This window comes from Geotrypetes seraphini, chromosome 12 (assembly GCF_902459505.1).
Source record: "Geotrypetes seraphini chromosome 12, aGeoSer1.1, whole genome shotgun sequence".
Classification (NCBI taxonomy): Eukaryota; Metazoa; Chordata; class Amphibia; order Gymnophiona; family Dermophiidae; genus Geotrypetes; species Geotrypetes seraphini.
In genome coordinates, this window is record NC_047095.1 from 107,406,708 (window position 1) to 107,429,140 (window position 22,433).

Here is a 22,433-nt window from a genome sequence, read left to right on the forward strand (position 1 = left end):
TTTACATAGCGGTTTGTTGCTTCTTGTATGGTTGCTTTCAAAGTCGACCACATGTCTTCCACGTTATCGGTTTCTTCTTGGCTTTGTAGCGCCTGGTGAACGAAGTCTCCCATTTCTTTGAAATTTGTGTCCTTGAATTTGAGGACTTTGGTTAGTGTAGTAGATTTAGTGAAACCTTTCCTGATATTGAACCATACCATGTTGTGGTCACTAAAATCATTCTATATTCAAATACATTTATGTACCACTCTCTTAGGAGTGTTCCTTGATTTGTATGGAGAATGGGTGGAATGTGAGGCTGTCTATGTTCAGTATTAATGACTAAATCTCCCCAAATGGGGATTATGTAATATTACATTACATTTGTGATTTCTATTCCACCTGTGCCTTGCGGTTCTAAGCGGATTACAGTTAAAAGAGATCAGGACATTACCGAGAGAATTACATTACAACGATTTAAGTAAATTACATGTTATGGTATAGAAATACAAGTATAAGATATCTGGATTTATCGATAGAATAACTTGACAGAGTTCAAGTAGTTACAAGGTTCAGTGGGGAAAACAATATAGGCAACTGAAGAAAGATACCTAACTTTGAAGGAATCAGTTAAATGGATACCTAAGGGAGATGACTAGTGTGTTATTTGCTGGGGAGAGTGCATGTGCAATTGGGATACTGGGGAGAGTGCATGTGCGATTGGGGTGCAGAATACATCCCTTTATAAAATGACCCCCATTTTTATAAAAAGAGCCTGACAGGAGCCTAGACACAAGCACCAATGTTCCCTCTAAGGATTGATGAGGTGTGTGCAAAAAAAAAAATGCATGAGCGACAAGTTACATATTCCACAAATTTATGAGCAGGCACGGAGGACGCATTTGTAAACAAATGTAGTTTATCCTTGTACTCCTTATGTATTTTTAATCATCTATGGATATGTTTGTATGTTTATTGTTCAAATGGTTTTATTTATTTCCCAAAATTTATTTTTGTTATACACATTGAAAATATTTGATATTGCGTTTAAATCAAAATCTCAATAAACTTGAAACTTGAAATGAGTGCCCATGAGATTGTGGGAGGGTTAAATACTCAAAACTTAGAAGAATAACAATTTACTTAAAGTTTTTGCTTCTCCAGCTTTCTGGTATCTTTACATAATGCAGTGGTGTACCTAGCATATGTAACACCCAGGGCCCATCATTTTTTGGCCCCCCCCCCATCTGTACGAAAAACATGATTTTAGTAACAAGCCACACGTCACACGTCACCTAGGAAAAGGCAGCATCTTACATATTGCAGTGAACAGTACATCAATACACCCATTGTAATAACTAAACAAGCCAGACCAACACAGATCAATCCTACACCGTCAATCCTAACAGAAAACTATGTCTTTCGAACACACAGAACACACCTTCGCCTAGTATGGATATGTAATCACAAACTAACCCCTCCCATAGACAAAGGTTAAATTGAACCAGCAAGAAGCTGGACTCTGCATACAATGCTTCACAGAAACAGTGACACATGTCTCCTAAAGCAATAAATAAATAGAAATTTTTTTCTACCTTTGTCTTCTGTGGTTTCTGCTTTCCTCATCTTCTTGTAACTCTCTTCCTTCCATCCACTGTCGCCGTCCTCTTTTCCCCTATATGGCATCTTCTCTCCTTCTATGGCCCCTTCCAGAAACTGTATGCCTCCCCCTTCCATCTCTCCTTTCACCCCCATTGGTCTGGCATCTCTCTCCTCTCCTTCCCTCTCCCACACCTCTCCTCTGCAATCCCTTTCCCTTTTTTCCCTCATTTCCCTTTTCAATTATTTTCTGCATCTGTCTAGATTATGTTCTTACTACTCTCTCATCAATGTTCTTTTTTACTGTCTACCTAAAGCTTGCCACCTCTTTCCCTCACCCCTCCAGTGTTTCCCTAACTCAATCCTTTTCTCCCCATCATGTGTCCTCCTTTTATTTATCCCCTCCTTCCATCATATACCCTCTTTCTCCAACCCTTCCATCTAGTACCTTCTCCTCTCTCTGTCCACTTATCATCCAGCATCTGCTCCCCTCTTTCTCTCCTCCCATTTCCTTCTGGCATTTGCTCCCTTATCTCTCCCATCTGCACTTCCATCCAGCATAGGTTCCCCACTACCATCCAATGTCTGCCCTTTCTCCCTCCATCCACCCCTCTTCAATCAGCATCTTCCCCCTTTCTTTCCCTCCAATATCCTTCCCCCTTATGTCTCTCTCCTTTCTCTGTACATCAATTCCATCAGCAACCACCCTTACCATACCCACCCTGCCCCCTTTCTTTCCCTCCACCACTCTTCCATTCCAGCAGTCCTGCTCCTTTCTCTCCCTTCATGCAGCAAGGTCCCGCGATGATTGTAGCTGCCTGCTTGCCAATCCACCCCACTCTGACGTACTTGCTCTAGAGCCGGACTCAGCAGCTGCATGCTGGAAGGGCCCACGATGACTCGTCTGCTGGCTCTGCTCTGGAAGAAGTAAGTTACGTTGGAGGGGGTGGGCCCGGCAGACACAGGGAGTTGCGGCAAAGTCCCGCAATGATTGTGTCTGCCAGGTCCACCCCCTCCGACGTAACTTACTTCTTCCAGAGCAGAGCCAGCAGACGAGTCATCGCGGGACTTCCCCACACCGCTCCCCCAAAATTGCCAATGCTTCGGTTCCTCTTTTTTCTTCCTCCCTCCCCCCGCGGGACCCTGCAGCACCATCAACTCTTACTCCCTCTAACGCCCGGCCCTGCAGCTCCGGACTTCCCCGCACCTTCCCCCCCCCCGATCGCTATTATTTTAAATGTTATAGCGGCGGCGCTGTATCCATCAGTGGAGACGTCTAACCTCGGCCTGCCCCGGAACTCTTACTGCAGCAGCTGCCCGTCTAGGCAGGAACAGGAAGTCACTGTTGCAGTAAGAGTTCCGGGGCAGGCCGAGGTTAGATGTCTCCACCGCCAGGGTCGGAAACCAAACCCCCACCCCGACGTCCGATTCCTCCCCCAGCCTCCCCTTACCTTTGCGACGCGTGTGTGCGCTGTGACGAGAAACTTGTGCGCTGCGATGTAATATTTTGTGCGCCAGCGCACGCCAGCGCAGCTTAGCGGGAACACTGACAAGCACCCTCCTACAAACTATGTGTTATTAAATCCTATGACCTATATGATATAAACTGTACTCTCAGAGTGATGAAAAAGGATTATATATGCATTATTTTATATTTCTCTGACAGGTCAGTTATATCTCACAGAATCTTTATATGAGTGACCCTGTTCATTATCCTTATTTTTACCGGACTGTCCCCAATGAGTTGCATCTCTGTGATGGGATAGGCAAGCTACTGAGCTATTTTGGCTGGAAATGGGTCAGTATCTTTTCAAGCGATGATGAAAGCAGTATGAGAGCTGTCCAGATCCTGAAAAATGGGATTGAACGGAATGGTGGCTGCATCGCATTACATCAAACTGTTTCTCACCAGAGAAAATTAATAAACTTGGAATTACAGAAAATTTATAGGGCAATTAAACAATCATCTACTGTGAACATTTACTACTTTAATAAAAATACTGAATTTTCACTGATTGATATACTGGCTCTTCAAAGAAATGTGAAAAGTGGCCAGGTTTTCATCATCATAGCTGAGGTAGAAATAATGATAATACATCAAAAACACTATGAAATAAGCAACACGTTTTTTATATTCAAACCATATAAGAAAGTTATGCCAAATTTTTTAAAATTTATCCGTGAGATGAAACCTGTCTGGCTGGCAATTGATCACAATGCTAAACATTGGTGGATTGACCTGTGTCGCAGCAGTTGCCAAAGACGATCAGAAGAGACTTGCAGCTCTATAGTTGAGATTGATGCCTTTGATGCCTTTTTCTCGCTGTTTCAGCACATACTTTGGGGTGCAGCTACAGTGTGTACAATGCTGTGTATGCTGTGGCACATGCACTTCATGACATGATCATGTCTGGCTCAGGAAATGGTACCACATGGACTAGAGAAAATAGGGAGATTTTGTACTCTTTGCCATGGAAGGTAATTTTAGTATTTGTTACTGGAATTCTTTATTAAAAAAAAAGAGCGGTATACTTTGGCACAGAGTATGAGGTGAGTTTTCACAGGAGTAGTGAGGGTGACCCTTCATCCTTAAACACTCTCTTCCCTCCATGATTCTGATACATACACTCAACAATCATGATCAACCAACCACAAATATTCAAAGCAATTTAAATTATCAGGAAAAGTTTATATTAATTTAAATTACATGTGTGGTGCTATCTAAAGATATTCAGTGCTTAAATAAGTTTAAACCCCACATTGGGGCTGAGGGCTTGATCTAGTATATACACAAGATGACAACAAGACCTGAGAGCCCCTGCAAATCTGAGAAAATTATTGAATATATCCCCTCAAAGAGCCAAATCTTGGTCTAATTGGCATTAATTAAAATCTTCATGTATAAATTTAGGTGTGGAATTTGTGATTAAATTTTACACGTGTCCAAAAAGTGGGCATTGAAAGGGGAGATTTATGGGTAGATCAGGGGCATTTCTCAAGGTGACACACATAGTTATAGAATAAGGTGGGATCTCTACTTAAGTTAAGTGTCTGCATTTGTACCACATTTCAAATGGTGTAACTGGCCATGCCTAACGATAGCTGTGGATCACAATTCAATTTATATAAAATGGTCTCTCAAAATTATTCTGTCTCTATTTGTAGTTTCTGTGGAGTTTTTTTTCTGGCTTGTGTTCATCCTGACTCTAACCATTTATAGAATAGCCCTCAGCAATGAATTTTTAAGCACCAGTTATCGAATCCAGTATTTTATGTGTAACAAACATCCTATCAAAAATAGGCCTCTAAGTCCAACTTTGAAAATTTCCTGAAAAACATTCAAAGTTGAAAGTACAAGAACAGCAAATTTTTTTTAAAAGCTAGACTACAACACATCCAATTTTTATTTTTAAATTCATGTACTTGGACCTCTAAGTCACCAGGATGACCAAATTTATACCTCATTTTTGACCAGAAAAAGGGCCAAGTTGGAAACTTCCAAATTTATACTCTTTGGACTTGGGAGGGGCTACCATTGTAATGGACTGGCCACTCATGCATCCCAACAGAGAAGTGAAGCTTTTTAGAAGGAACTACTGTGAACTTCACATTGTGACAAATCAGCTGCTAATAAACGATTTGTCCCTAAGAAAAGGGACAGGAATATCTTGTCCTTAAGCAGGAGGGCTGACCAGGTCAGCAACCTATAACCTGATATTAGAGAATGACATGGGGAAAAAATCTGTCCCCATAACTGTACTGTCTCTGGCCCACCGGCCCCTTCATCACCCCATCACCGTCACTGCCATCCCATTTACCGCAGCATCCATTCAAGCCTCAGTACTGCAATATTTAGTTTATTCCTTCCTTATAAATCAAAGTTCTGGCTGCTGAACTGGAGAAAGAGATGTTCAGCTGGCAGGACTTTGTTAATATATTTTTATCAACACAACTAATATACTACTTTATCCTAAAGCAAAAAGAAATTGAATTTTTTTTTCTACCTTGTTGACTGGTTTCTGCTTTCCTCATCTTCTTATTCAATTCCTTCCATCCACTGTCTCTCTTCTCTTTGCATCTTCCATTTGCTCTGTTACTGTGAACATAAGAACATAAGCAATGCCTCTGCTGAGTCAGACCTGAGGTCCATCTTGCCCAGCAGTCTGCTCACACGGCGGCCCAACAGGTCCAGGACCTATGCAGTAATCCTCTATTTATACCATTCCTATTCCCTTTTCCAGCAGGAAATTGTCAATCCTTTCTTAAAAATCAGTACCATGCAATGCCTTATAACGTCCTCTGGAAGCACATTTCAAGCGTTCACCACACGTTGGGTAAAGAAGAACTTTCTGGCATTTGTATTGAATCTGTCCCCTTTCAACTTTTCCGAATGCCCTCTTGTTCTTTTATTTTTTGTAAGTTTGAAGAATCTGTCCCTCTTTACTCTCTTTATGCCCCACATGATCCTATAAGTCTCTATCATATCCCTCTAAGTCTCCTCTTCTCCTGGGAAAAGAGACCCAGTTTCTCCAATCTCTCAGCATCTGAAAGGTTTTCCATCCCTTTTAACAGACGTGTCACTCTTCTCTGAACCCTACTTGAGTAACGCCATATCCTCTCTAAGGTACGGCGACAAATCTGGATGCAGTATTCCAGGTGTGGGCGCACCTTCACCCGATATAGGGGCAGGATAACTTCTTTCGACCTGGTTGTAATACCCTTCTTGATTATACCTAGCATTCTGTTCGCTCTCATAGCGGCCGCTGCGCACTGTGCCGTCGGCTTCATTGACATGTCCACCATTATCCCCAAGTCCCTCTCTTGAGTACTCTCATTCAATAACATCCCTCCCATCGTATAGTTCTACCTCAGGTTTCTGTTTCCACTTGCATTACTTTATATTTCTCAACATTGAACTTCAATTACCATTTTGCCGCCCATTCCCCTAGTTTGTTCAAGTCTCTTTGCAATTCCTCACAGTCCTCTTTAGTCCAGCTCCCCTAAATAGTTTGGTGATGTCTGTAAATTTTATTATCTCACACTTCTTCCTGTTTCTAGATCATTTATGTATATATTAAATAGCAGCGGCCTGAGCACCAAGTTCTGCGGAACACCACTCGTGACCCTCCTCCAGTCCGAGTAGTGGCCCTTCACTCCTACCCTCTGTTTCCTACCCGCCAATCAGTTTCTGATCCATCTATGTACGTCTCCTTCCACCCCATGGTTCTTCAGTTTCCGGAGTAGTTGTTCATGAGGCACCTTGTCAAAGGTTTTTTGGAAATTAAGGTATATGATGTCTATGGGGTCACCTCTGTCCATCTGTTTGTTAATTCCTTCAAAGAAGTGTAATAAGTTAGTTAGGCATTATCTCCCCCTGCAGAAACCATGTTGGCTGGTTATCAGAAGTTTGTTTCTTTCCAAGTGTTCATCGATGTTTTCTTTTATCAGTGCTTCCATCATTTTCCCCGGAACCGAGGTCAGATTCACCGGTCTGTAGTTTCCCGGGTCACCTCTTGATCCCTTTTTAAAGATGGGCGTGACGTTTGCTGTCTTCCAATCCTCCGGGATCATACCTGTTTTTAGGGATAGGTTGCATATTTGCTGCAGTAGTTCCGCTATCTCCTCATTTAGTTCCTTCAGAACCCTTGGATGGATTCTGTCCGGACCCAGGGATTTGTCCATTTTTAGTTTATTTATCTGCATGCGCACATCTTTAAGGCCCACTTCCATGAATGTTAATTTTTCTGTTTGATTTCCATTGAAGAATTGCTCAGGTTACAGTATGTTGTTGTGTCTTCGTTCGTAAATACAGATGAAAAGAACATGTTAAGTTTTTCTGTGACTTTTCTCCTCCTTCACTACTCCCTTCCTGTCTCCGTCGTCCAGCGGTCCCATCTCCTCCCTGGCCAGCTGTTTCCATTTAACATATCTGAAGAACGGTTTGAAATTTCGTGCCTCTCTGGCTAACCTCTCTTCATACTCTGTTTTAGCTTTTCGAACAACATGGTGACATTCTTTTTGATACTTCCTGTGCTCTTTCCAGTTCCCCTCTGTTTTGTCCTTTTTCCATTGCCTGAATGAATTTTTCTTATTGCTTATCGCTTCCTTCACTATTTTAGTTATCCACACCGGGTCATTTGTTTGACTCTTTTTTGCTCCCCTTTCTGAAACTGGGGATGTACAGATTTTGCGCCTCGCTCACCGTGTCTTGAAAAAAGACCAGGCATGTTCTACCATCTGCCATTTCTTGGAAATGTTCCTAAGTTTCTTCCTTACCATCTTCCTCATTGCTTCATAGTTTCCTTTTCTGAAGTTGAAAGTTGTCGCCATGGTTCTCTTTCCTTTTGGTATTCCTGCTTCAACCTTGAACTTGATCATATTCTGATCGCTGTTTCCCAACGGTCCCACTACTTCCACAGGTCCCATTAACCCATTTAGGATTAGATCCAGAGTGGCATTTCCTCTCTTCGATTCTCTAACAAGCTGCTCCATGAAGCAATCTTGTGTAGCCTCCAGGAATTCTGTTTCCCTAGTGCATTTGACCTTTCCGCTGCTTTCGACGTTGTTCACCATGATATTCTTGTTTACCAACTCTCTGAGATAGGTATCAACTCCACAGTCCTAGGTTGATTCTCTAAATTCCTCCGCTCTCGTTCTTACATTGTTAACATGAATGGCACCTCATCCTCCCCCTGGAAACCGAATTGTGGAGTCCCACAAGGCTCTCCACTATCCCCTATCCTTTTCAACATCTATATGTCCTCCCTAAAACTCCTCCACCTATCCCCCCTTGAAACAATTTACATTTATGCAGATGACATCCTCGTCCTCCTCGAACCGATTCGAACCTCACCGACCTGTCTAAGAACATATCCTCTTGTATAATGAACCTACAATCCTGGGCCCACACTGTGCAAATAAAATTGAATGAGTCCAAAACAAGACTTCTTTGGCTCGGTCCAAAACTAGATCACCTACCCACCTCCATCCAACTACCCTCTGGCTCCTCTCTGCAGCTTGAGTTCTCGAGCAAGGTCTTGGGCATCATCATTGATTCCACATTGTCCTTCAATGACCACCTCCAATCCTTGGTAAAAAAAATGCTTTTTCAGCCTTCACATGCTGAGGAAAGTTAGATCCTGCTTCCATCAAAAACATTTTACCCTCCTTGTCCAATCCATCATTCTCTCCAGATTGGACTATTGCAACTCTATCTACTTAAGCCTAACTAAGAAAAACCTCCACAGACTCCAACAGATTCAGAATGCCGCGGCCAAGCTCATCTTCGCTAAAAGTAAATTTGACCATGTCTCCCCGCTCCTGGCCAAGCTCCACTGGCTTCCGATAATCGCCAGGGTCCACTATAAATGCGCCTATTTAACTTTCAAAATCCTATATGGTATCCTCCCTCCCTTTATCCCTCTTTCTTGGAATTCCTCAAACCCTAATACCACCAGATCCTCCCACAATTTAAAACTATCCTTCCCCTCGCTAAAAGGCATTTTCCACACAGGAAAGCTAGGGACCTCCCTTCACTTCAAAATCACTGAGCTCTGGAACAACCTTACCTCCCCTCTTCGGAACTTGAGCTCTCTCCAAGTTTTCCACAAACATCTGAAAACCTGGCTTTTCTCAAAAAATGTAAGTCTCCCTCCAACTTAGGAATCAAGGAAACTCTTATATCTTGGCATCCCAAGTCCTCTAAATTTTCTTCACACTTCTACCTTTAACCCTCTGTTGTAGTTCCTTCCTATTTCTCCACCTGTAAACCGCGTCGAGCTCTACGAACGTGGAGATGATGCGGTATACAAACCTAAGGATTAGATTAGATATGATTTTGAGTTTCCAAGACACCAGTCTATCCCGTGGTAGTTGAAGTCTCCATAATAACTGTGTAACCGCTTTTGCATTCTTGTTTCATCTCGGCTTCCATTTCTTTATCGATATCTCCGGTTTGCTCGGGTGGACGATAGTATATGCCCATCTTTATTTCGTGTCCCTTTCTACCCAGTATTTTAACCCATAGCGATTCCAGCTTGTTGGTCGTCTCCGCTGTGTCTATTCTTGCAGATTGTATGCTTTTTTCATTCCACCATGTTTCAGAGATTCCAATGATGTCTAAGTCTTCTGCATTGGCCACAGCTTCTAGTTCCCCCATTTTGTTTCTTAGGCTCCTTGCATTAGTATATATGCAATTTAGATCCTGGCATTTAAGTGTCTTCATTTCTTTTCCCTGTGTTTCGGTCTTTAGTGTCTTCTCTTTTGCTACAATCTTTCTAACCTCTTCTGGGTTAGTCGACTCCTGTAATTTGTCCCTTGTTTCTTCCAAGCCTTTTATCTTCTTAGTATCATCACGGGATACCTTTTTCTGAATCATCGATGCTAGGGCGACTGTTGGCTTTCCCCTTCCTCTTAGTTTAAAGTCTGTTCTATTCCTCTCTTGACGTTGTTTGATAGAAGTCTTGTACCCGCCGTGCTCAGGTGCAGTCCATCTCTCCTGTAGAGCTTGCTCTTGCCCCAGAACATTGTCCAGTTCCTCACGAAGTGGAATCCTTCTTCCTCACACCATTTCCTCATCCATGCATTTATTGATTTTAGTTCCTTCTGCCTTTTCATATCTGCCCTCGGTACCGGTAGGATCTCTGAGAACGCTATCTTCTGGGTTCTCATCTTCAGCTTCCTTCCCAGAATCTTGAACTTTTCTATCAGTGTGCTTCTTCTGTAGTCTCTCCTGCTGACATCATTCATCCCGATGTGGATCATTACTGCGGCCTCTTCCATTTTCGCTCCTTCCAGGATCTTCCCAATTTTGTCCATGATGTCCTTTGTTCTTGCTCCTGGGAGGCAGGTCACCAGTCGATCCTCTCTCCCTCCTGCTATGTGGCTGTCCACATGCCTTAGGATCGAGTCTCCCACTAGGATTGCTGACTTTCCCTCCTTCAATTTTTGCTTCGGTCTCAGGTCAATGTCCTCGGTGTGCTTCATTCTTTCTTCTTCTGGGCATCGACTAGCCAATTCCTCCCCATCTTGTGGTGTTCCTCTGTGGGTGTCTTCTTTGAGGTCATCTGCTTCTTGTTCTCCCTTCCGTGTTGGTGTTGGTATATCTTCATCTTTCTTCTGAGGTTTATCCTCTTCCACCCTCCTCCTGTATGCTTCCCCAATGAAATTCTCGAGCTCCTTGAATTCCTCCTCGATGTGTCTCTCACTCATGAAGTCTTCAGCTGTCTTGACTGGGTCCTCCATGCTGTAGAGTTCTTCTAGCTCCTGTATCTTGTCCTCTAGTTGCTTGACTTCCTTCTTCAAGCTTTTAAGCTCCTGGCACCGACCACATACATGTGACTGTCTCCCCGAGGGGAGGTAGTCATACATATGAGAGTCTGTGCAGAACACTGGAAAGCTGGAAAGTTCTCCCTTTCTCCCCCCTCCTCCAAATTGGTCTGGCACCCATCTTCTTCCTTCCACTCCCCCATAGTCTGGCATCTCTGTCTTCTTCCCTGCCAGCATCTTCTCCCCACTCTCTCATCCCCATTTCCCTTCAGCGTCTTCTCCCACTCTGTTTTCCCCATGTCCTTTCAGCGTCCTTCTCCCCACTCTGTCCTTCCCCATGTCCTTTCAGCATCTTTCTCCCCACTCTGTCTTCCTCATGTCCTTTCAGCGTCCTTCTCCCACTCTGTTTTCCCCTCTGTCCTTTCAGCATTCTTCTCCCCACTCTGTCTTCCTCATAGTGTTTCAGCATCCTTCTCCCCCTCTGTCTTCCCCAATTTCCTTTCAGCCTCCTTCTCCCCCTCTGTCTTCCCCATGTGCTTTCAGCATCTTCTCCCCCTCTGTCTTCCCCATGTCCTTTCAGCGTCCTTCTCTCCACTCTGCTTCACCCATTTCCCTTCAGCATATTTTCCTCTCCACACCACCTTTCCTCCCTTTCTCCCTCCCTGCCCCTTACCTTTGTGGCACTTTCACCCCCCGACAACAGGCCCGGTCCAAAAAACTTCCCTGCCCTTTACCTGTGGCCAGCGATGTCTAAACTGCCTTCTTTCAGCAGCCGGTGCGTTGAAGTTGCATATGGCTGCCGGTTGCATCAGAGATGACCTTTACAGACTTCCAGTTGCATCAGAGATGACCTTTACAGCAGCCACACATAGCTTCAATGCTCCGGCTGCTGTAAGAAGGTAGTTTAGACATCCTGGCCAGGAAGGTATGTGGCAGGGAGGGAGTAGGTAGCGCTTTAAACTCAGTGGTGGCAGTAAGGAGGGCGGCAGTAAGGAGGAAGAGAGTGCGATAGGTGACAGCATATCTTCCCTCCCTTAACTGCGGGGACAAGGCCATTCCATAGCCATGGTGAACATAGGTTTTTCCTCACCATTTTGGTGGGTTACCCACGGCTACCTGTGGCTAGCTGCAGGTAACAGCCACCGTGTCATTCTCTACCTATCGCTGACTACCACCAGCACAGCCAGAGTGAGTCAGTACATGACATGCAGGAAGACTTTGTTCAGCCTAGAGCTTTTGCCAATCCAGTTAAAGGGTTAAATCCCAGAGTGCACTCTGCTCCTGTAAGGCAAAGACAGAGAAACACTGTCCCTGAGAAACACTGTCCCTGAGAAACACAGTCCCATCCCCTATCAAGGCTGTGGGGGTGGGGCTATGGGCTCCAAAAAGAGCAGAGAGTGAGAGAACAGAGGGAGAAGTAGGCAGGGCAGCAGCTGTGCAAGCAGCAACCTGAGCCCTTACCCCAGCCAGACAACAGAAACAGCAGCAATGGAGATTCGGAGATGTAAGAAAGCCCTTTCTTTCCAGTGGAGCAGTAGCTTGAACTCATGGAATTTGTAAATACTCCAGTTAGGGCAACAGAGCCAGGAACTTATGCTGAGGCCATGGACATAAGTTGCTGTAAAAGTGAGTTGTGAGGATTTTGTTTGTGTTTGTGCTAATGTAGGTTTTGAATTTATGTGTTTGAAAATTGCTGGTGTGGAAAATTGCCTGCTAGGAGAATGTTTCAATTAAAACCAGTAATGAAACTTGGAGGCTGCTTAAACCGCATAAGAGAAAACCCTGAAGTATATTTTTCCTGTGATTGCACTACATTATGTTCTGAGCTGAACCAGCTGAGAAGTGGTTGGCTTGGCAACAGCTGAAGAAAGGCTGCTTGTTTAGAACAGCACAGTTCTTACTGAATTGCTCTGAGTTCTGGGGATAGTAATCCTGCTCTGATGTCTATGGGAAAATTCAGGGCATATTGAATGCAAAACTGTGACAATTTCTTATGCTGCTTGTGGGAAGAACTCCATTTTGGAAACTTTTTCTGTGGGACTTCTAAATGTAACCAGGGTTAAAAGTTTAAAAGTTACTTGAGTGTGAAAAAACAGGGTTTAAAGAAGATTTTGAAAGGTTTTTTGCAGCAGATAGGATCTGGAATGTAAGAACTGTGTTTTTTCATATTTTGAGAGGTTTGTATTGTTTGTATTGGTGTAGTTTTGAGGTTTTCTGTTGCTGATCTCTGACACAGAGATCAGCATCAGCTGCTTGAACATTTTAACTGTCAGATTTGACAGTTGGGAGGGTGACTTGGATCTGTGTGGAAATGTTTTGGTTTCTGTGCCTTGTGAGAAGCTAATTATGGTGGTTTTTATTTGAGTTTGTAAAGGACTGTGAAATTCTGATTAAGGTCTGAAGTTTGGTATTGATGCTGGTAATGTTTGAGAGTCTGAAGATATTTTTTGTGATGTTCTATGAGAATCTTTTGGGAAACATTTGAGAGATTTTCTGACTAAGAAATATACTAGTACTGCCCGATTGCTGCCCGATTTCTGATTCAAATCGATTCACTTCCAGTGAATTGATTTGAATTGATTCCTTTTTTAAAAAAATCAGCCGCCTGATTCGGTGACCCTCCTCCCCGTGCCTTCCTAAGCAGGAGCAACAGCACTGCCTCTTGCTGGCCGTACATTGACTACCACTCCTGCTGTAGGGGGTAAAGGTAGAGGGTCATTCGGGAAGTGCTGCATGTTTCCAAAGCTTCACCATGGCCTCCTGCTCTTACCTTAAGATAATATGGCATCCTGGAGAGATGATCACCAGTGCTGTATTGATCCTTGAAGGCAGCCGTCATCCTCAATGGCACATACCCTCTGCCGCAGTCCCACCCCTCCTCTGATGTTAGGTGCAGGATCGCAGCAGAGGGAACATGCTATTGAGGATGATGACAACCTGCAAGGATTGCTACAGTACTGGCTATCCTCTCTGCAGGTTGCTCCATTATCTTAAGGTAAGAGCAGGAGGCCAGGAGAGAAGCTGGGGAAACATGCAGGCCTTTGGGGGGCCAGGCCTTCAGAGGGCAGGCCTTCAGGGGAAGCTGATTGAACATGTAGGCCTTTCTGGGGGCCAGGCTTTCAGGGACAGGCCTTCAGGGGAAGTTGGGGGTACATGAAGGCCTTTAGGGGCAAGCCTTCAGGGAAGGGGGCCATGGTGTATGAGTATAAGGAGGGAGGGGGGTTCAAAGAGACATGCATATACCTGACTGGGGGAGGTAGGGAGGAGGAAAGAAATAATGGGTCTAAAAACAGAGGCGAGGGAGAGAGATGGTGGACAATGGAATTTAGGGAGGAAGGAATAGAAAGGGAGAGAAGTTAGACACAAGGGATGTTATAGAGGGGGTGGGGAATAGAGATATTGGAGAGCTGGGTAGTTGGGATGGTGGGGAAGGAGGGAGAGATACTGGATGAAGTTTAGTTGAGAAAAGTAGAGATCTGGGAAAGTCTGGGAAAGTTGAGAAAAGTAGAGATCTGGGAATGATGGAGTCCATTGCTGCAGCTGCAGGGATGGAGAAGAAAAAAGGAAAGATGCCAGATATCCGGGAAGGGAAGGAAAGTGTAAGGGGAGATCAAGATGGAAGATTGATGGTTAGCATGGAGAAAGAAGAAAGGAGACCCTGGATAGCAAGTTATCAGAAGACAACCAGAGACTGGGATCAACATGATTTGAATAATGACCAGACAACAAAAGGTAGAAAAAATAATTTAATTTCTGTTTTGTGATTACAATATGTCATATTTGAAATGTGTATCCTGCTAGAGCTGGTGTTAGACCACAAATGTGAGCTAGGATTTAACAGAGGAAAAATCTTTTTTTGTTTGTTTATTTTGTTTACACCACAGCACCAGTGTGGTAAGTGAGGACAAAGGGGGGGGGGGAGGTGAAGAGGCTATAAAATAAACCCACCAGGATGTTTGAAAAAAACACCAATAGGGAAGGAAAATCAAATAAAAAAATTGATACAATAGGCTGAATTGAACATAAGAGCATACGAACATAAGCAATTCCTCTGCTGGGTCAGACCTGAGGTCCATCGGTCCACTCACGCGGCGGCCCAACAGGTCCAGGACCTGTGCAGTAATCCTCTATTTATACCCCTCTATCCTCTTTTCCAGCAGGAAATTGTACAATCCTTTCTTGAACCCCAGTACTGTACTCTTCCCTATTACGCCCTCTGGAAGTGCATTCCAGGTGTCCACCACACATTGGGTAAAGAAGAACTTCCTAGCATTCGTTTTGAATCTGTCCCCTTCCAACTTTTCTGAATGCCTTCTTGTTCTTTTATTTTTTTGAAAGTTTGAAGAATCTGTCCCTCTCTACTCTATACCCTTCATGATCTTGTAAGTCTCTATTATATCCCCTCTAAGTCTCCTCTTCTCCAGGGAAAAGAGTCCCAGTTTTTCCAATCTCTCAGCATATGAAAGGTTTTCCAAACCTTTTATCAGATGTGTCGCTCTCTTCTGAACTCTCTCGAGTATCGCTATATCCTTTTTAAAATACGACGCCCGATACAAAATTGTTTTCCTAAATTGGGCAGCAATACTTTATGGAATCAGAGAAGTTTATATGGCTGTTATAAAATAATTTTCCTAAGCTTTTTCAGGGAGTTGGTCTGTACTTTAAGGTTGTGCCCATATGCTAGTGGGAGGAGATAGAGAGTGCTTTATCTGCAGAAATGGCTTTAAAATTAGTTCTCCTTATAGTTATAAACAAATGTTTATGTATGCTTGAAATTACCTATTTAGCCTGGCGCTACTTAAAATGCACCCTTCACTTCTTAGCTCCATCATTTTCTGAGGAATCTCCACTTTAAAAATGGTCTGGGAGAAGAGATGTACCTGGATGAAAATGGAGACCTCGCCATTGGATACAATATTTTAAATTTCATCTTTCTTCCTGATAGAAAATTGAAATATCAAATTGTTGGACGTTATAACCCTTATGCTCCGCCAGGGCAGGATTTCACAATTGATGAGAAGGCCATCATGTGGGAGAGATCATTCACCCAGGTCAGATTTAAGTGATGAGAGGTGCTGATCCAAACAGGTATCATGAAACTTGTCATAAAATGGTCAAAAGAATAGAGTATTTTGGCTTTATGGGCAAACCTTTAGCCTCCAGATTCTATAAAGGTCACTTAAATTGGAGTGCTGATCCCGGGTGTGTACATAAAGTAATTAGTCAATTGGAATTAATTGACACTAATTAGCTGTTACAGACACATGGAACAAACTCCTGGCTCATTTGAAATAGAAAGAAAGGGGATGGGGCTTGATATACTGCTTTTTCTCAGTGATTATAAAGTGTTTTACATGCTTTAGACAGGTATCTAATTTGTACTTAGTAGAATAAAGTATTAAACAACTTTTCCAAAGTCACAAGGAGATGCTGTGGGAATTGAACTCACAACCTCAGTGTGCTGAGGCAGCTGCTTGAACCACTTGGCCACTCCACCACTTAGAAAGGAGAAGGTGTTCTTTTTTTGGGAAGCAATTGGGAATGATAGGGGCATGATGCTGTTTTTTTTTTTTTTATTTGTTAACTGTTCTTCCATTTTTAATAAGCTGTTTTCTTACACAGTTTTTGTTTTTAATATGATGCATTATTATGAGTACCGTATATGTGGAAAACAAAACAGTGAAGGAAGACTCTGGTGCTCAATGTCTTTTATTGGTATATAATGACACAATATGATCGTGTTTCTGCCCGACCAGGCCTGCCTTAAAAATCTATCAGAAGAATGCACCTAGTTTCCTGCTCCTGTGGAGGAAAGTGTGTTTCTTGGATACGGGGAGCCTTTTGTTGCATTGTAAGAGAGTGGTTTATGACTTTTTGGGAAGAGCCTAGGTGCTATACCATTCTACTTATAGACTCCTGAGGCAGGCCTGTTTAGGCCGGAGCACGATCATGTCGAGTCATGATATACCAATAAAAGACATTGATCACTAAAATCTTCCTTCACTGTTTTGTTTTCTACTTTCCAAGTTTTGAGAAGTTATCATCTCCTGTTTGTCTCTGGTATTATGTATGTATAACATATCTTTAGATTAGTGAGCTGTAAATATTATTATATAACTTTATTAGTCTTTATAAAGTTATCTTTCTGAAAGTTATCATATCTGATCTGAGGCTTCTGGGGTACATTTACAAGTGCCTTCCTAAGCATGAAATATGACAACAATTTAAAAATAAATATATAAAAGGAACATTCCATTTCAAAAACAACTGTCTAGCATCAAATTAAGTTACAGAATATGTTTTCTCAATCCTCAGAAACCTCCACAGTTCAGATGCAATCCAAGTTGCCATCCTGGTTACAGAATATTAACCAAGGAAGGAGAGCCTGTCTGCTGCTTTGATTGTATTCCATGTGCAGAAGGAGAAATCTCCAACAAAACTGGTGGGTGATAAAATGGAAAACATGGCATACAAATAAATATAGGGTATCCATTATGTTCCCTGTTCTTGAAATTAGGGAGAGATGTAGGGCTCCAAAAAGTGTAATACAGTCTCAAGTTTCAAATTTATTAAAAAATTTTTATACTCCTTTCAGATATCTAAGCTGTGCACATAATAATAAAAATTTAAATAAATATGGGGTGTTAAGTACAAACTCACAAAGACATTTAATTTCATACATATGATAAGGTGTGGGAAATGCAATGATGATAGGATAGAGATACAAAAAAGGGAAAACACAGGCTGGGTGGGACTATTTTTTTTCTTTAAAGAATGGGGAAAATACTTAATAAGATTCCTCTCTTCCCACCATCTGGCCAAACAGTCATTGTGATAATTCAGGAACTGCCTTTTGTCTCTTTAAAAAAAAAAAAATACCATAGGGTAGGATACCAGATGGAGAGGGCATAGGATGAAGCTAAGTGGTGATAGTGTCAGGAGTAATTTAAGAAAATGCTTCTTTATAGAAAGAGTGGTAGAAATATGAAATGACCTCCCAGTGGAAGTGGTGGAGACTGTATCTGAATTCAAGATAGCATGGAACAAGCATGTGGGATCTCTTATGGAGAAGAGAAGATATGCATGGTGTGGATGGGCAGACTAGATGGGTCATTAGGCCTTTAACTGCTGTCATATTTCTTTCTATGAAAACTGAGGCCCTCATTTTAGAGGTCCTTTTATCAAGGCATGGTAGGAGTTTAACGCGCGGAATACCGCTCGTTAAACCGCTTGCTGCGCTAGTCGCTAACGCCTCCATTGATGAGGCATTAGTTTTTTGGCTTGCCGCGGGGGTTAGCATGTGATTAAATGTCCGATGCGCTACCCCGCTAGCGCACTTTGATTAAAGGAGCCCTTAGTCTAAGCACAGAGATACCCTGAAATAAAAAAATGCATCAATCTTGTCATTAAAATTATTTAGAGCTACGCCATCACCAAAATATTAAAAAATTCTATAGTAGAATTTTTAATATTATGCATTAAACACTCAGCAGAAGGACTTATATTCAGATTTTGTAGACATTGTACGTACTGTATACCACTTTGGAATAGAGTGGTTTATACATTTTTAATAAAATGAAGAAAAATGAAACGATACTTGCCCTGTCCCAAGAGAGCTTATAATCTAAAGATTTCCTCCCATTGCGGTAAAACTGATGGGGACCTGTTTACAAAATTGAGGTAAGTTAGGTTCAAAAATTAACATGCCTTTTGAAAAACTAGTTGCAAAATATCAACCAACTCATCTTTATCTACATGTTCATTCACCCTTTCAAATGTTGTAGATTGGTGAAGCAAAATTTCTCTTAACTAAATCCGTGATTGTTTTTCTATCATTAATTCATGCTTATGTACAAGTTCTGTAATTTTATTCTTTATAATATTGCCTACTAATTTGCTTGGCACCAATATCAGACTTATTAGTCTATAATTTCTCACATCACCTCTGGAACCCTTTTTAAAAATTGGTGTCACATTGGTCACCCTCCAGTCTTCCAGTACAATGCTAGATTTTAAATAGAAATAACTTACAATAGCTCTGCATGTTCATTTTTCTATTCTGTCAGCACTCTGGGATGTATACCATCCAGTCCAGGCACTTTGCTAATGTTCAGTTTGTCAAACTGACACAATATATATTCCAGTGTTTCAGAGATCTGCTTCAGTTTCTCTTGTTTATCAGCATTGATTACCATTACTAGTATTGGTATTTGTCCATTATCTTCCTCAATGAAGACAAGTGCAAAACATGCATTTAATCTCTTGACTATTGCCTTCTCTTCCCTGAGAACCTTGTCCTGCATTTCAGTTTCATGGAATTCAAATACAAAATATTGTAGCTGTATGACCTGGTTTCCTTGGGGGTTGTCCTTCTTCTCTCCAAATTGTAACGAGGTTTTTGGCTTCATTTCATGTGTCTTCTCATTGCTGCTGCTCTCTGTTCTACCTCTTTGTTTTCCACTGCTAAGCTTGTGAAAACTAGCAAGTGTAGGCTGTTCTTTAATCATGTAACTCCTCCTAAGAGATGTGGGCTTGTATAAACTGGTTTCCTGCTTGCAGCATGGTATGACCTGTTTAGCAGTCCTACCTGCATCTTGACTTCCTTGTTTTATAGTTCCTAGTGGGGCTGATTTTATCTTACTGAACCCAGATATTGGAAAAGATAAATTGGTACCAGGTTGCTAGAATACACATTCCAAAAGTTTCAAGTTTATTAGTTTCTTGTTATACATCCATCAAAGATGTCTAAATGATTTACAATACGAGAAATTATATTAAAAAAATAATAATTAATTAATTAAAACCTTTATTTTTTGAAATTTTTTTATAAAAATTAAAAAACTGTTGTAGACAATACTAACATGACTCATTAAGGAGAGGGAAGTGAAATATAACATTACATTTAGTAAAAAATAATAACCTTCTTCTTCCAACAATAAGGCCTCAACTTCCTAAATTTACTCTCCAATTACTCTATGCTATGACCAGGTGGACTCTCGAATAATTCTGTAATTGTCTAAATGTAACCCAATTGTTGTCATGATTATTCTGTTCTTAAAAATTGAAATAAATAAATAATAATAAAAATGGCAAGGGGTAAGGGAAAAACACAGTCAGTAGGAAAATTGTTGGTCTTCCTCTTATGAAGAATTAAGTCTCACATTTTGAATGCATCCTTGAATAGCAATGTTTTCAGTTGACATTTGAATCTTGTTAAGGAAGGCTCTTGCCAAAGTGATGGAGCTGTGACTGAAAAAAAATCAATTTACAAATAGTATCTTAAATAATCTGGTGGGGATTATTAGCAAATCTGTGGCATTAAATCTGAGTGTTCTTGATGGTGTGTATGGCATAAGGATTTTATCAATAAAAGCTGGAGAGTGCTCAAGTCTGGTATTAAAAGTGGTAAGATTTTATAGGCAATTTGATGAGGGATAAGCAGTCAATGAGCATCTCAGAGAAAAGAAGCTACATAGTCATTTTTGAGGCTTTGTATATGAGTTTTATAGCTGTTTCCTATGTGTGCCCCTTTCTTCCCCCCAACTCTGGGCTGTGGTATGTGTTTACATTTTTCTGTAGACTGGGACAATTTAGCCAGTCTTTCACTTATGACTGGCTTCTCTAAGTTTACACTTGATCTCACAGAGATTTCAATGTGACAGTATATATATATAGTGACAGGTAAGTCCCTGTTACTGGCTAGAACCCCTACAGCCAGCCCAGAATTGAATCAAGCTGTTTTCCTTCCTAGGGCAAGAAATAGAAGTGGAAAGCTTTGGCAGAAGGCTAAAGTCCTACTAGTAGTTCAAGAGACAGGGCAGAAGTAAAGCCAGATGCCAGATTCTGCTTTGTCACCCTATTCTTCCTTTCTTAAGCATGCTGAAAAGTCTGCCTTAAACCTCAAGCCTTGCTCCCTGACCATGGAAGGGTTAAAGATAGGGGTTGGGGATTTGCAGAACTGATGTGCTTTATGCTTACTGACACTTATGGGGAATTTAGGAAACATTTATAGACTTTTAGGAGACATTTAAAGACATTTGTATACAAAATATTTAGGCAGCTAATTAGAAAAATTTTATTATATACCATTGAGATCATTATAGTGTCTTTAATTATTAGCTTTTTGCTTTTTGAGTTCTATTCAACTTCTTTTTAATTGTAATTTTTTAATTATTGTAAACCACATAGAACTTTAAGGTTTTGAGGTATATAAACATAGAAACATAGAAAGATGATGGCAGAAAAGGGCTATAGCCCATCAAGTCTGCCCACTCTACTGTCCCACCCCATATAGAAACATAGAAAGAACTGATTATTATTATTATTATTATTAAGAGAAACTAAGCAATGCAGCTGGGAAACCTAATGAGCCAGAGCAGCACAGAACTGGACAGCTGAGAAACCTCCCAGCCATGCAGGATGCTCAGGAGAGAAACTGGGTTTCTTAACCTGTGCCCCGTAGCAGAGCTCTAACAGAAGGGAACAGGAAAGCCAGGTACAAGGCTACCAAACAGAAGCTTTCCTGGAGTTCTCAGGTGAGGGGTATCCAGAAGGTGCATTAGGAAAACATTTACACCCACTGGTAGGGGTAAGGAAATAGGGCAGAGTATAGTATTGGCGTTCAAGAAAGGATTGGACAATTTCCTGCTGGAAAAGGGGATAGAGGGGTATAGATAGAGGATTACTGCACAGGTCCTGGACCTGTTGGGCCGCCGCATGAGCAGACTGCTGGGCACGATGGACCTCAGAGGCATCGCTTATGTTCTTATGATATATGTAGAAAAAGCAGTAACCTCCCAAACCCCAAGAATAAAAACTTAGATAAGAGGGAGAGACAAGAGCATAAATGGTAAATCTACTAGTACTAGTAAAATTTAGTGTAATCGGGAGAGCCCTCAGTCACACAGCCACCAACTGGAGACTCCCAGAGGAAAGGCTGTCACTGGCTTACACCCAACAGAGTGTTAACTGTGAAACATCCCCGGGCTCTCTCCGTGCTAATTAATAAATAAAGTGCACCCCAAAAGTGCTGAGTGTGAAAAAATATATATAAATAATTCAAAAAAACACACTATACCATTGATTGCAATTGTCTCTACCCCTTATCCAGGGGGCCAAGATAGGAAAATCAAGCGTCCAAATCCAACAGAGCAAACAACAAACTGGAAGTACTTAGCTTCTCCGTGTGAAAAAACAGCCAGCAGATGTCAACTTCGGAGAAGCTAAGTACTTCCAGTTTGTTGTTTGCTCTGTTGGATATGGACGCTTTATTTTCCTATCTTGGCCCCCTGGATAAGGGGTAGAGACAATTGCAATCAATGGTATAGTGTGTTTTTTTGATTTATTTATATATATTTTTTCACACTCAGCACTTTTGGGGTGCACTTTATTTATTAATTAGCTTGGAGAGAGCCCGGGGATGTTTCACAGTTAACACTCTGTTGGGTGTAAGCCAGTGACAGCCTTTCCTCTGGGAGTCTCCAGTTGGTGGCTGTGTGACTGAGGGCTCTCCCGATTACACTAAATTTTACTAGTACTAGTAGATTTACCATTTATGCTCTTGTCTCTCCCTCTTATCTAAGTTTTTA

The 22,433-nt window shown here is 41.8% G+C and overlaps 1 protein-coding gene and 1 pseudogene across 1 annotated transcript in view; both read left to right on the top strand.

The window, feature by feature from the left end:
* LOC117346259 overlaps positions 1 to 22,433 on the top strand; it is a 41,425-nt gene that overhangs the window by 17,996 nt on the left and 996 nt on the right. The window contains exons 3-4 of the mRNA XM_033915661.1: positions 3,245 to 3,934; positions 17,161 to 17,294. Of these exons, the coding sequence (XP_033771552.1) occupies positions 3,245 to 3,934; positions 17,161 to 17,294 (824 nt within the window). The remainder of the gene's footprint in view (positions 1 to 3,244; positions 3,935 to 17,160; positions 17,295 to 22,433) is intronic.
* LOC117346800 overlaps positions 12,271 to 22,433 on the top strand; it is a 37,057-nt pseudogene continuing 26,894 nt past the window's right edge.